This window comes from Amblyraja radiata, chromosome 2 (genome assembly GCF_010909765.2).
Source record: "Amblyraja radiata isolate CabotCenter1 chromosome 2, sAmbRad1.1.pri, whole genome shotgun sequence".
Lineage (NCBI taxonomy): Eukaryota > Metazoa > Chordata > Chondrichthyes > Rajiformes > Rajidae > Amblyraja > Amblyraja radiata.
The window spans coordinates 19,622,216-19,637,596 of NC_045957.1; the positions used below are offsets into that span (position 1 = coordinate 19,622,216).

At 42.6% G+C, this 15,381-nt stretch overlaps 1 protein-coding gene across 2 annotated transcripts in view; it reads left to right on the forward strand.

The window, feature by feature from the left end:
• The window catches only part of calcr (calcitonin receptor), a 221,362-nt gene that overhangs the window by 156,163 nt on the left and 49,818 nt on the right, over nucleotides 1–15,381 (forward strand). For both annotated transcript variants that reach the window (XM_033042732.1, XM_033042723.1), the window contains exon 8: nucleotides 12,347–12,500. In XM_033042732.1, coding sequence (XP_032898623.1) covers nucleotides 12,347–12,500 — 154 coding nt within the window. The remainder of the gene's footprint in view (nucleotides 1–12,346; nucleotides 12,501–15,381) is intronic.

A 15,381-nucleotide genomic window follows, 5' to 3' on the forward strand; every position in this document is an offset into this window, starting at 1 on the left:
CTGCAAACTTGCGAGTGTTGCTCCTAATTCCCTCTTCCAAATCATTAATATATATGGTAAAGAGTTGCTGCCCCAATACCGAGCCTTGCGGCACTCCACTCGCCACTGCCTGCCATTCTGAAAAGGATCCATTCACTCCTACTCTTTGCTTCCTGCCTGCCAACCAATTTTCTATCCACATCAATACTCTACCCCCCAATACCATGTGCTCTAATTTTAGTCACCAATCTGCCATGCGAGACCTTATCAAAGGTTTTCTGAACGTCTAGATACACTACATCCACTGGCTCCCCTTCATCCATTTTGCTTGTCACATCCTCAAAAAATTCCAGAAGGTTAGTCAAGCATGATTTTCCTTTCATAAATCCATGCTGACTTGGACTAATCCTTTTACTGCTATCCAAATGCCCCATTATTACCTCTTTAATGATTGACTCCAGCATCTTTCCCACCACCGAAGTCAGGCTAACTGGTCTGTAATTCCCCATTTTCTCTCTCGCTCCTTTCTCTAGAACCACCTCCCTGAGGACCCTGGGATGCAGACCATCAGGCCCAGGGGATTTATCATCCTTCAGTCCCATTAGCCTACCCAATACTATTTATCACCTAATGATAATTTCTGTCAGTTCCTGTACTCCCTTTGATCCTCTGTCTTCCAGTACATCTGGGAGATTGTTTATGTCTTCCTAAGTGAAGACAGATCCAAAGTACCTGTTCAACTCCTCTGCCATTTCCTTGTTCCCCATAATAATTTCACCCATGTATGCCTTCAAGGGACCCACATCTGATTTTGCTATTCTTCTTCCCTTAACATATCTAAAGAAGCTTTTACTGTCCTTCATTATATTCCTGGCCAGCCTCCCCTTGTACCTCATCTTTTCAGCCCATATTGCCCGTTTTGTTTCCTTCTGTTGTCCTATGAAAGTTTCCCAATCCTCTGGCTTCTGACTACTCTTTGCTGTGTTATATATCTTTTCTTTTAAGTTTATTCTATCCCTAACTTCTCTTGTCAGCCACGGTTGCCTCCTACTCCCCTTAGAATCTTTCTTCCTTTTTGGAATGAAATGATCCTGCGTCTTATAACCATATAACCATATAACAATTACAGCACGGAAACAGGCCATCTCGGCCCTACAAGTCCATGCCGAACAACTCTTTTCCCTTAGTCCCACCTGCCTGCACTCATACCATAACCCTCCATTCCCTTCTCATCCATATGCCTATCCAATTTATTTTTAAATGATACCAACGAACCTGCCTCCACCACTTCCACTGGAAGCTCATTCCACACCGCTACCACTCTCTGAGTAGAGAAGTTCCCCCTCATGTTACCCCTATACTTCTGTCCCTTAATTCTGAAGTCATGTCCTCTTGTTTGAATCTTCCCTATTCTCAAAGGGAAAAGCTTGTCCACATCAACTCTGTCTATCCCTCATCATTTTAAAGACCTCTATCAAGTCCCCCCTTAACCTTCTGCGCTCCAGAGAATAAAGACCTAACTTATTCAACCTTTCTCTGTAACTTAGTTGTTGAAACCCAGGCAACATTCTAGTAAATCTCCTCTGTACTCTCTCTATTTTGTTGACATCCTTCCTATAATTGGGCGACCAAAATTGTACACCATACTCCAGATTTGGTCTCACCAATGCCTTGTACAATTTTAACATTACATCCCAGTTTCTATACTCAATGCTCTGATTTATAAAGGCTAGCATACCAAAAGCTTTCTTTACCACCCTATCTATATGAGATTCCACCTTCAAGGAACTATGCACGGTTATTCCCAGATCCCTCTGTTCAACTGTATTCTTCAATTCCCTACCATTTACCATGTACGTCCTATTTTGATTTGTCCTGCCAAGGTGTAGCACCTCACATTTATCAGGATTAAACTCCATCTGCCATCTTTCAGCCCATTCTTCCAAATGGCCTAAATCACTCTGAAGACTTTGGAAATCCTTTTCATTATCCACAACCCCCTATCTTGGTATCATCTGCATACTTACTAATCCAATTTACCACACCTTCATCCAGATCATTGATGTACATGACAAACAACAAAGGACCCAACACAGATCCCTGAGGCACCCCACTAGTCACCTGCCTCCAACCCGACAAACAGCCATCCACCATTACCCTCTGGCGTCTCCCATTCAGCCACTGTTGAATCCATCTTGCTACTCCTGCATTTATACCCAACAGTTGAACCTTCTTAACCAACCTTCCATGAGGAACCTTGTCAAAGGCCTTACTGAAGTCCATATATACAACATCCACTGCTTTACCCTCGTCAATTTCCCTAGTAACCTCTTCAAAAAATTCAAGAAGATTGGTCAAACATGACCTTCCAGGCACAAATCCATGTTGACTGTTCCTAATCAGACCCTGTTTATCCAGATGCTTATATATATTATCTCTAAGTATCTTTTCCATTAATTTGCCCACCACTGAAGTCAAACTAACAGGTCTATAATTGCTAGGTTTACTCTTTGAACCCTTTTTAAACAATGGAACAACATGCGCAGTACGCCAATCCTCGGGTACGCCAATCCTAGGTCTTCCGGATTATGCCCAGAAAATTCTGCCATTGGTGTCCCTTTGGTACCCCCACTTCCCCTCACCTCCTCTCACCTTGAACCTTTGCACTCTAGTTCTGAACGCCTCTTCCCTGGGCAAAATACCGTAACCATTCACCTTATCCATGCCAATTATGAATTTGTACCCCTCAACCCTCTATGCTCCAAGGGAAAATGTAACAGCCCCTCTTTATATTTTAAATGCTTGACAGCTGGTAAAACCTTGGTGAATTTTTTCACCTCGCTTTCTGGCCTAATGACATTCTGCTTATTGCAGGGTGACCAGAATTGCGTTTGATGCACAGCTGTAGGATGATATCCCAATCCTGTACTCAATACCCAGCAATTTCTTCCCTAACTTGCCACAATGTCTGCGGATACATTAGTTCAGGCCCTGGGGATATGTCCACCTAAATATTCTTTAAGACTGCTAGTAAGTACTTCCTCTTTTGTTATGCGGGTCTCGTCCAACACATCACTCCTCAATTACTTTGTTTCCATAACCTTCTACTCAACAAAATACAGATGAGAAATATTCATTCATCACCTGGCCCACCTCCTATGGCTCAACACTTAGATGACACATGGTTTCTTCAGGAGGCCTATTCTATCCCATGTTACCCTTTTGATCTTGTTTACCAGAGCTTTCGTGATTTCCCTTTTCAGAGGAACGGTATGATCCCAGCTGCCTATGATCCCACATGCCTCCTTTTTACTGATGAGAGGCTCAACATCCCTTGGCACCTAGGGTCCCTTTAATATGATTGTCTTGCTCTTCACTCTAAAAATGAACATGCCATCGCTGAGCTCTCCCCCATCTCACCCTTAAAAGCCTCCTACTTGCTGACGTCCCTTAATCTGAGATCAACATTTCTCAGTCACCTCTGCAAGTTCCTGACTAATACCTTCAAAATCGGCCTTGCCTCTATTTAGGATTTTAACTTATGAATGAGTCTTATCTTTCTCCATAACTATTTAAAAAAGAATGGAGCTATAATCACTGGTCTCAAAATATCCCTACTGATGCTTAAGTCACCTGTCCTGCCTCATCCCCTGATAGGAGGCCCAGTGTTGTGGTCTCTCTAGTAGGGCCCTCCATGCATAGAGTCATACTGTGTGGCAACAGGCCCTCCATGCATAGAGTCATACTGTGTGGCAACAGGCCCTCCACCCCAACTTGCCAACACTGACCAACATGCCCCATCTACATCAGTCCCACCTGCCTGTGTTCGGTCCATATCCCTCTAAACCTATCCAATTCATGTGCTTGTCTAAGTGCTTCTTAACCATTGCGATAGTCTCTGCATCAACTACCTCCTCCAGTAGCTTGTTCCATACACCCACCACCCTTTGTATAAAAAAGTTACCCTTCAGGTTCCTATTAATTCTTTCCCCACTCACCTTAAACCTAGTTCTCCATTCCCCTACTCTCTGGGCAAAAGACTGTGTGCATTTATCCAATCTATTCCTCTCAGGATTTGAACACCTGTATAAAATCACCCCTCATCCTCCTGCACTCCAAGGAATAACGTCCTAACCAGCTTAACCTCTCCCAAAAACTCAGGCCCTCGAGTCCTGGCAACATCCTCGTAAATCTTCTATGCATCCTTTCCAGCTTGAAATACATTGTTTAAGAATACCTTCATAGACACACTTAAGACATTCCCCCAATCCCTCTCCTTCCGCTCTTCCAACCAATGATGCGTCAAGTTGAAGATGGCCACAATTTAGATGCTGGAAAGATGGACTTTCAACTCAACATACAGCAATGTGCAATGTTTGATCTATAATCCTTGACGTATTTCATACATTTTTTTCAGGCAGATCTTTAAGTATCCGGATATTGTACCTATCCATTAGCCTTCTTCTGGTGGTTAAACTAACAATGTCCTCACCTCTGCCCACTGCTACAGAATCCCATCCTCCAGGCAATGGGCACCTCGGCTACACCTTTCCCCTGCCCTGGGTTTTTGATCAATTCATTCCCAGTAGTACAGCACAGGTCGATCCTATCCTGAAGAGAACGTCTATATTTTATAAAATGAGACTATGGTGGCTGCTCATGTCACATCCAGTGACAGTTCTTCTTTAGTTTTACTCTTTGCCTGGTGGGCCAGCAGTTTGTAGTTTCTGGATATCTGGAAGTAGAATTACACAGGGATTATGGTAAATGGAACTGGTGAAAGGTGGGGAGCAAGTAGGAGGCACATCCTTGCACTATCCGCGTGACATCAGAATATATGATGGATTGAGACAAAAATGGGACGTGATGCAGTGGATTCAGTATATAACATTATCACTGTCTATGCTTATTCACCCCACCACTAATCATAGGCTTAGCAGTGGGCTCTTCAATGATGGCAAGGACTGCATTCTCTTTGGAGGTCAGTTGATTCAGTCACAACTGACTTCTCTATCAGTTCTCCGTCACTGCCTCTGTGTATACACCACTTAGCCGTGCAAGGAAAAAATAAAACAGTTCATTATCTGTCTATTCTTCGGTGAAGTGCATGTGCAAGCTGTGAAATGTGACTGTGAGGTGTGCATTAGTGTAAGTATATAAGAGCATAATGGAATACAGGAGAGATAGTTGCGACTGATGGAGGTGTGAGCGATGGATTGGAGTAAATTAAGTAGTGCTCGAGCAGGATGTGCAACTGATGGGATTTGGCATCTGAAGATGTACTCAGTAACCTTGACCACTGAATGTTTTGTGGCACCGCACCAAAGTCCTCATTAGGTTGAAAATTGAGGTGAGCAGCCACTGACAGCACCTCATTGTATAAATGAGCAAGCAATGCAAAGGAGGTGAGAAATTCCTCATATGTTGCAAAACTTACTTGGCTAATAATGTATGATTATGATTATGACTTGCATCAAAAGCGGCTTTGACTTCCATATGGGTTGAGTGCTAAATGGAGATGAGATTGCAGACAGAATGCACATATAAGGGCACTTTTAATTTACACCTTGCAACCTGACTCCATTATGCACCATGAGTAATATCACCACCATCTGTTTGAGCTGTAATCTTTTCTGAGCTTTCTCAAGAAAAAAACAGGATATTTTAGTGCTGTCTTTGATTTGTTCCACCATCAATAATTTTTTCTGACATTTAAGCTTCTCTTTCAGTAAGTCCACAATATAAGTTGGCAAGCAATAACCACACCATATTTAGCAGATGTGAATATATTGGTGAGCTGTTACTAATTGTTTGCAATTTGCATATAAAACTCAGTGCTTTCAACTGACTTAACTGCATCATTCTAGAGCCTTAGAGTCTAGAGTCTTAGAGTTGTACAGTACAGAAACAGTCCCTTCAGCCCATTGAGTTCATGTGGACCAGCAAGGTATGCTAGGATAGGGAATTAATGCGAGTAAATGTATAAGTAGACATGATGGTCTGCATAGGAGTGTAGGGCCAAAGGGCCTGTTTCTATGAGGTCTCAATGGCTTTATGCCTCTATGAGACACTGGGATTGATCCATTCAGAGAACTACAGGCCAGTGAATATAACAGCTGTGGTCAGAAAGTTACTAGAGAGCATTCTGAGGGATATCTAGCAAACAGCTAACAATGGCCTGTTTCTTTTATCATTGTTACTTTTTTGCATATCTTTCATTCATTTGTTCTATATCTTTCTATATCATCGTCTATATCTTTCATTTCCATTTCCCGTGACTTTTAGTCTGAAGAAGGGTCTAAATCCAAATTGTCACCCATTCCTTCTCTCCAGAAATGCTGCCAGTCCCACTGTTACTCCAGCATTTTGTGTCTATCTTCGGTTTAAACCAGCATAGAATAGAATGCTATTTATTGTCATCTATAGTTCCTTCCGACACATTCTGAGGGATAAGATATACATGCATTTAGATGGACAGGGACAGATTAGTGAGGGTCAGCGTGGTTTTGAATGTGGGAGATCGTGCCTCATATATCTTATTGTGTTTTTGAACATGTGTGCGAAAAGGTTAATGAGGGCCCAGTTGTAGATGTTATCTATATCGATTTCACTAAGGCATTTGACAAGGTTCCGCATAGTGGGCTGCACTGAAAGATTACACATGGGATCCAAGGAGAGCAAACAGATTGGATAAAAAATTTGTTTCATGGAAGGAAGCAGAGGGTGATGGTGGAAAGTTGTTTTTTGGAGGTGTGCTGCCTTCCTGGTGCCAGGATCCAGGATGTCACGGACATAGTGCAGAAAATCCTCAAGGGCGAAGGTGAACAGCCGGAAGTGGTAGTGCATGTCGGCACAAACGATGTCGGAAAGAAGGGGATGAATATTCTGCAGCGTGACTTTATAGAGCTCGGAAAAATGCTGAAAAGCAGGACCTCCAGGGTTGTTATCTCCGGTTCGCTTCCAGTTCCTCGTGCTGACGAGAGCAGGAACAGGGAGATACAGGACCTCAACGTGTGGCTGAGGAACTGGTGCACGGGGCAGGGATTTAGATTCTTAGATCACTGGGATCTGTTTTGGGGTAAGGGGGAACTGTACAAAAGGGACGGATTGCATCTTAACAGGTGTGGGACCAGCATTCTGGCAGGCAGGTTTGCCACTGCTACACGGGTGGTTTTAAACTGAATAAGGGGGATGGGGTGTCGAATGGGCTAGTGGAGGATGGAGTTAAAGGGAAAGGGTTTCTTAAATGTGTGAGCGTAGAGACAGAGGGGTGTAAAATGAGGGTAGAAGCAATAGGTAGCAAGGTGAAAAGTAAAAGTGGCAGGCCGGAAAATCCAGGGCAAAAATCAAAAAGGGCCACTTTTCAACAAAATTGTATAAGGGGTAAGAGTGTTGTAAAAACAAGCCTGAAGGCTTTGTGTCTCAATGCAAGGAGCATTCGTAATAAGGTGGATGAGTTGAATGTGCAGATAGCTATTAATGACTATGATATAGTTGGGATCACGGAGACATGGCTCCAGGGTGACCAAGGCTGGGAGCTGAACATCCAGGGATATTCAATATTCAGGAGGGATAGAGAGAAAGGAAAAGGAGGTGGGGTAGCGTTGCTGATTAGAGAGGAGATTAACGCAATGGAAAGGAAGGACATTAGTTTGCAGGATATGGAATCGGTATGGGTAGAGCTGCGAAACACTAAGGGGCAGAAAACGCTGGTGGGTGTTGTGTACAGGCCACCTAACAGTAGTAGTGAAGTTGGAGATGGTATCAAACAGGAAATTAGAAATGCGTGCGACAAAGGCAAAACCGTTATAATGGGTGACTTCAATCTACATATAGATTGGGTGAATCAAATTGGCAGGGGTGCTGAGGAAGAGGATTTTTTGGAATGTATGCGGGATAGTTATCTAAATCAACATGTAGAGGAACCAACGAGAGAGCAGGCTTTTTTAGACTGGGTATTGAGTAATGAGGAAGGGTTAGTTAGCAGTCTTGTTGTACGTGCCCCCTTGGGCAAGAGTGACCATAATATGGTTGAGTTCTTCATTAGGATGGAGAGTGACATTGTTAATTCAGAAACAATGGTTCTGAACTTAAAGAAAGGTAACTTTGAGGGTATGAGACGTGAATTGGCCAAGATTGACTGGCAATTAATTCTAAAAGGGTTGACGGTGGATATGCAATGGAAGACATTTAAAGACTGCATGGATGAACTACAAAAATTGTTCATCCCAGTTTGGCAAAAGAATAAATCAGGGAAGGTAGTGCATCCGTGGATAACAAGGGAAATCAGGGATAGTATCAAAGCGAAGGATGATGCGTACAAATTAGCCAGAAAAAGCAGCATACCGGAGGACTGGGAGAAATTCAGAGACCAGCAGAGGAGGACAAAGGGCTTAATTAGGAAAGGAAAAATAGATTATGAAAGAAAACTGGCAGGGAACATAAAAACTGACTGCAAAAGTTTTTATAGATATGTGAAAAGAAAGAGATTAGTTAAAACAAATGTAGGTCCCTTGCAGTCAGAAACAGGTGAGTTGATCATGGGGAACAAGGATATGGCGGACCAATTGAATAACTACTTTGGTTCCGTCTTCACTAAGGAAGACATAAATAATCTGCCGGAAATAGCAGGGGACCGCGGGTCAAAGGAGTTGGAGGAATTGAGTGAAATCCAGGTTAGCCGGGAAGTGGTGTTGGGTAAATTAAATGGATTAAAGGCCGATAAATCCCCAGGGCCAGATAGGCTGCATCCCAGAGTACTTAAGGAAGTAGCTCCAGAAATAGTGGATGCATTAGTAATAATCTTTCAAAACTCTTTAGATTCTGGAGTAGTTCCTGAGGATTGGCGGGTAGCAAACGAAACCCCACTTTTTAAGAAGGGAGGGAGAGAGAAAACGGGGAATTACAGACCAGTTAGTCTAACATCGGTAGTGGGGAAACTGCTAGAGTCAGTTATTAAAGATGGGATAGCAGCACATTTGGAAAGTGGTGAAATCATTGGACAAAGTCAGCATGGATTTACAAAAGGTAAATCATGTCTGACGAATCTTATAGAATTTTTCGAGGATGTAACTAGTAGCGTGGATAGGGGAGAACCAGTGGATGTGGTGTATCTGGACTTCCAGAAGGCTTTCGACAAGGTCCCACATAAGAGATTAGTTTACAAACTTAAAGCACACGGCATTGGGGGTTCAGTATTGATGTGGATAGAGAACTGGCTGGCAAACAGGAAGCAAAGAGTAGGAGTAAACGGGTCCTTTTCACAATGGCAGGCAGTGACCAGTGGGGTACCGCAAGGCTCAGTGCTGGGACCTCAGCTATTTACAATATATATTAATGATCTGGATGAGGGAATTGAAGGCAATATCTCCAAGTTTGCGGATGACACTAAGCTGGGGGGCAGTGTTAGCTGTGAGGAGGATGCTAGGAGACTGCAAGGTGACTTGGATAGGCTGGGTGAGTGGGCAAATGTTTGGCAGATGCAGTATAATGTGGATAAATGTGAGGTTATCCATTTTGGTGGCAAAAACAGGAAAGCAGACTATTATCTAAATGGTGGCCGACTAGGAAAAGGGGAGATGCAGCGAGACCTGGGTGTCATGGTACACCAGTCATTGAAAGTGGGCATGCAGGTGCAGCAGGCAGTGAAGAAAGCGAATGGTATGTTAGCTTTCATAGCAAAAGGATTTGAGTATAGGAGCAGGGAGGTTCTACTGCAGTTGTACAGGGTCTTGGTGAGACCACACCTGGAGTATTGCGTACAGTTTTGGTCTCCAAATCTGAGGAAGGACATTATTGCCATAGAGGGAGTGCAGAGTAGGTTCACCAGACTGATTCCTGGGATGTCAGGACTGTCTTATGAAGAAAGACTGGATAGACTTGGTTTATACTCTCTAGAATTTAGGAGATTGAGAGGGGATCTTATAGAAACTTACAAAATTCTTAAGGGGTTGGACAGGCTAGATGCAGGAAGATTGCTCCCGATGTTGGGGAAGTCCAGGACAAGGGGTCACAGCTTAAGGATAAGGGGGAAATCCTTTAAAACCGAGATGAGAAGAACTTTTTTCACACAGAGAGTGGTGAATCTCTGGAACTCCCTGCCACAGAGGGTAGTCGAGGCCAGTTCATTGGCTATATTTAAGAGGGAGTTAGATGTGGCCCTTGTGGCTAAGGGGATCAGAGGGTATGGAGAGAAGGCAGGTACGGGATACTGAGTTGGATGATCAGCCATGATCATATTGAATGGCGGTGCAGGCTCGAAGGGCCGAATGGCCTACTCCTGCACCTAATTTCTATGTTTCTATGTTTCTATGTAAGCCCGTGACTTGTGGTGTGCCTCAGGGTTCGGTGCTGGGTCCATTGCAGTTTGTCATCTATATCAATGATTTGGATGATAACGTACCAGGCAAAATGAGTACGTTTGCAGGTGACATTAAGTGGGTGCTATTGTAGATAGTGAAGATGGTTGGCAAAAATTGCGGCATGATCTTGATCGATTGGGCCGGTGGGCTGAGGAATGATTAATGGAATTTAATACAGAGAAATGTGAGGTGTTGCATTTTGGGAAGTCATACCATGGAAGGACATACACAGTGAATGGCAGGACTTTGGGGAATGTTGTAGAGCAGAGGGATCTAGGATTGCAGGTTCATAGTTCCTTGAAAGTGGCATCACAAGTAGATAATGCGGTCAAGAAGGTTTTTGGCACATTGGCCTTCATCCATCAGAATATTGAGTATAGAAGTTGTGAGGTCATGTTACAGTTGAACAAGACATTGGTGAGGATACATTTAGTGTATTGTATTCAGTTTAACTCGCCCTGTTATAGGAAAGATGTTGTTAAGCTGGAAATAGTGCAGAAAAGATTTACTCTGGTATTGCTCTGGTATTTTATTTCATTTGTTTGTTTTAACTGTAATGTTTTATTATTAATGTTTAATGTTTTATGTGTCATTCTTAATTGTTACTGTATGTGGTGTTGTTACTTGTGAGCGGAGCACCAAGGCAAATTCCTTGTATGTGTACATACTTGGCCAATAAACATTTGTTCATTCATTCAAGGATGTTGCCATGACTCGAGGACCTGAGCTATAGGGAGAGGTTGAGTAGGCTAGGCCTTTATTCCTTGGAGTGCAGGAGGATGAGGGGGTAATTTTATAGAGGTGTAAAAGGTCATGAAAAAAATAGATAGGGTAAATGCACAGAGTCTGTTACCCAGAGTAGGGGAATCGAGAACCAGAGGATATTGGCTTAAGGTGAAGGGGAAAGATTTAATAGGAACTTGAGGGCCAACTTTTTTCATAAAGGGTGGTAGGTGTATGGAACGAGCTGCCTGAGGTGGTGGTTGAGGCAGGTAATATAATATGATGTTTAAGAAACATTTAGATAGGTACATGGATATGGGCCAAATGCAGGCAGGTGGGACTAGTATAGATGGGGCATGTTGGTCGACGCAGGCAAGTTGGTTCGAAGGGATTGTTTTCACACTGTATGACTCTATGATTCTATGACATGTAGAACATGTAAAACATTGCACAGAGAGCACTAGAGAAGAGGATGGAACCTGGGCCAGTGGAGTGTGAGGCAGTAATCCCACTATAGCTGTGGTTTTGCAGCCCCATTGCTTTCATTATATTAAGACATGAGAACATATCAATCCTGTATGAAAATAATTAGAAATGCAAATAAAGATTTGCTCTAACATTTGCAACTTTACTGTGCACTCAATTTCATTTGGGTTTAATGTCTAGAAAAAACTTTCCCTTAAAAATATCATAAAATTATGTCAAAAAAATTTATTTTGACTATATTTCAGAGAATCGAAAACACAATTAGCCCTTCTTAAGTTTACTCTAGGAAGGAAATAGTTATAGTGCCATCCAGCACAGAAACAGGCCCTTTCACCCAACTAGCCCACGCCGACCAAGATGCCCCCCATCAGCACTTGTCCCACCTTTCAGCGCTTGGGCCATATTCTAAAGCTTTCCTATCCATGTACCTGACCCGCTGAGTTATTCCAGCATTTTGTGTCTTTTTTGTAAAACCAGCATCTGCAGTTCCTTGTTTCTATCTACTCTGGCAGAAACATTGCCCCTCAGGTGCCTGTTTCCCTCTCACCTTAAACCTCTGGCCTCTGGTTCTTGATGCCCCACCTGTGCATTCAGCCTATCTATTCCTCTCATCATCTTCGGCATCTCTATAAGATCAATCTTCAGCCTCCTGTGCTCCAAGGTACAAAGTTCTAACCTGCCCAACCTCTCCCTATAGCTCAGACCCTCAAGTCCCGGCTACATTCTTGTAAAATAGCTTTCTAACCTTTGTATTTGAATGGAGTGGAATTAAAGACAAAACCTAACTTTCTCCACAGGTTGGATGTAAAGTGCTCCACTTCTTCCTCCAGTACATGTTGGGTTGCAATTACTTTTGGATGCTTTGTGAAGGGATCTACCTGCACACACTCATCGTGGTGGCAGTATTTGCTGAAGAACAACATCTGCACTGGTATTATCTCCTGGGATGGGGTACGTAACGCTTGAGACTGGTAATGATGCATGGAGTTTGATGTGCTTTACATCATTTATGTTCATAGATATATTAAACCATTCTGATGAGTGTGGATCAACCCTGAGAGTTAATAATCAAGGGAGGAATCAATCAGGGCCCAAGCCAACAGGCATTAGGGTTCAGTCTTGATGCTCATTGAACATTCAAAGAGTTGTGAATCTGTGGAATTCTCTGCTGCAGAAGGTAGTGGAGGCTAATTCACTGGATGTTTTCAAGAGAGAGTTAGATTTAGCTCTTAGGGCTAACAGAATCAAGGGATATGGGGAGAAAGCAGGAACTTTCAGGGGTCCTGATTTTGGATAATCAGCCAGGTCGAATGGCCTACTACTGCACCTCTTTTCTATGTTTCAATGTTTCTATTTAGGGGGGAAGAATGTGCACAGGAAATTGAATTTGCCAAATTTCGGAGTGACACATGCACACATTCATTAAGTTATTGGCATACTTGACTATGCTTATCCATACTTTTATAGATGATTGTCAAACAAGGCCATGTCATTGATTGGCATCCTCAAGCCAACATCCCTTCTCCCAATCCCCACATGTGTCTAAGGATAAGCCTGCTACAGCACCACATGTGGGTCACCATACAAGAAAAGCAAACTCACCACCATCTACTGGCAGATGTGGAAGCCATTGAGTGATCCAGGGCAGGGAAAGTTAGAACTCTGCGTGCTTTGTGGGTAGGTCCTTTAAAATGATCTGATATCATCCATACCAGTACCAATTATCATTACTCATGAATTTGTCCAGTTTGTACATATTATTTGTGAGTTAAATAACTATAATGGTCGGGGAAATCATGGGAAGATTATACGTTTAGGATTACAAACTCAGAACAATAAAAATAACAATACAGCAGAGCATTGCTAAAGCATAAAGTGTTCTGGAAATTGATAGGTAAGCCAAGTGTTGAGAATCTTCGGGATTTTGTTTGGTCAATTGTTTTGCTTATTGTCTTACTCTCCTGGAGCAGCCATATTTAGATAGCTAAAATCTGTGTGAATTTGCTGAATTTGTGCATTAATTACACTGTACATTTATTGTGGATAGTGAGAGCTTCCTTACTTTTCAATATCATTCCCTCACTCATAACGGCTAATATTCCATTTGCCTTCCCAATTGCTTACTGCCACTGCATGTTTCCTCATTACCACAGCATTTAGTGATGTATTTCCATATAACAATTACAGCACTGAAACAGGCCATCTCGGCCCTACAAGTCCGTGCCGAACAACTTTTTTCCCTTAGTCCCACCTGCCTGCACTTATACCGTAACCCTCCATTCCCTTCTCATCCCTATGCCTATCCAATTTATTTTTAAATGATACCAACGAACCTGCCTCCACCACTTCCATTGGAAGCTCATTCCACACCGCTACCACTCTCTGAGTAAAGAAGTTCCCCCTCATGTTACCCCTAAACATCTGTCCCTTAATTCTGAAGTCATGTCCTCTTGTTTGAATCTTCCCTATTCTCAAAGGGAAAAGCTTGTCCACATCAACTCTGTCTATCCCTCTCATCATTTTAAAGACCTCTATCAAGTCCCGCCTTAACCTTCTGCGCTCCAGAGAATAAAGACCTAACTTATTCAACCTTTCTCTGTAACTTAGTTGTTGAAACCCAGGCAACATTCTAGTAAATCTCCTCTGTACTCTCTCTATTTTGTTGACATCCTTCCTATAATTGGGCGACCAAAATTGTACACCATACTCCAGATTTGGTCTCACCAATGCCTTGTACAATTTTAACATTACATCCCAGCTTCTATACTCAATGCTCTGATTTATAAAGGCTAGCATACCAAAAGCTTTCTTTACCACCCTATCTATATGAGATTCCACCTTCAAGGAACTATGCACGGTTATTCCCAGATCCCGCTGTTCAACTGTATTCTTCAATTCCCTACCATTTACCATGTACGTCCTATTTTGATTTGTCCTGCCAAGGTGTAGCACCTCACATTTATCAGCATTAAACTCCATCTGCCATCTTTCAGCCCATTCTTCCAAATGGCCTAAATCACTCTGTAGACTTTGGAAATCCTCTTCATTATCTACAACACCCCCTATCTTGGTATCATCTGCATACTTACTAATCCAATTTACCACACCTTCATCCAGATCATTGATGTACATGACAAACAACAAAGGACCCAACAGATCCCTGAGGCACCCCACTAGTCACCTGCCTCCAACCCGACAAACAGCCATCCACCATTACCCTCTGGCTTCTCCCATTCAGCCACTGTTGAATCCATCTTGCTACTCCTGCATTTATACCCAACAGTTGAACCTTCTTAACCAACCTTCCATGAGGAACCTTGTCAAAGGCCTTACTAAAGTCCATATAGACAACATCCACTGCTTTGCCCTCGTCAATTTCCGTAGTAACCTCTTAAAAGAATTCAAGAAGATTAGTCAAACATGACCTTCCAGGCACAAATCCATGTTGACTGTTCCTAATCAGACCCTGTTTATCCAGATGCTTATATATATTATCTCTAAGTATCTTTTCCATTAATTTGCCCACCACTGAAGTCAAACTAACAGGTCTATAATTGCTAGGTTTACTCTTAGAACCCTTCTTAAACAATGGAACAACATGCGCAGTACGCCAATCCTCGGGGACTATTCCCGTTTCTAATGACATTTGAAATATTTCTGTCATAGCCCCGGCTATTTCTACACTAACTTCCCTCAATGTCCTAGGGAATATCCTGTCAGGACCTGGAGACTTATCCACTTTTATATTTTTCAAAAGTGTCAGTACTTCTTTTACTTTGAAACTCATAGTATCCATAGCTACTCTACTAGTTTCCCTTACCTCCATTGAAAG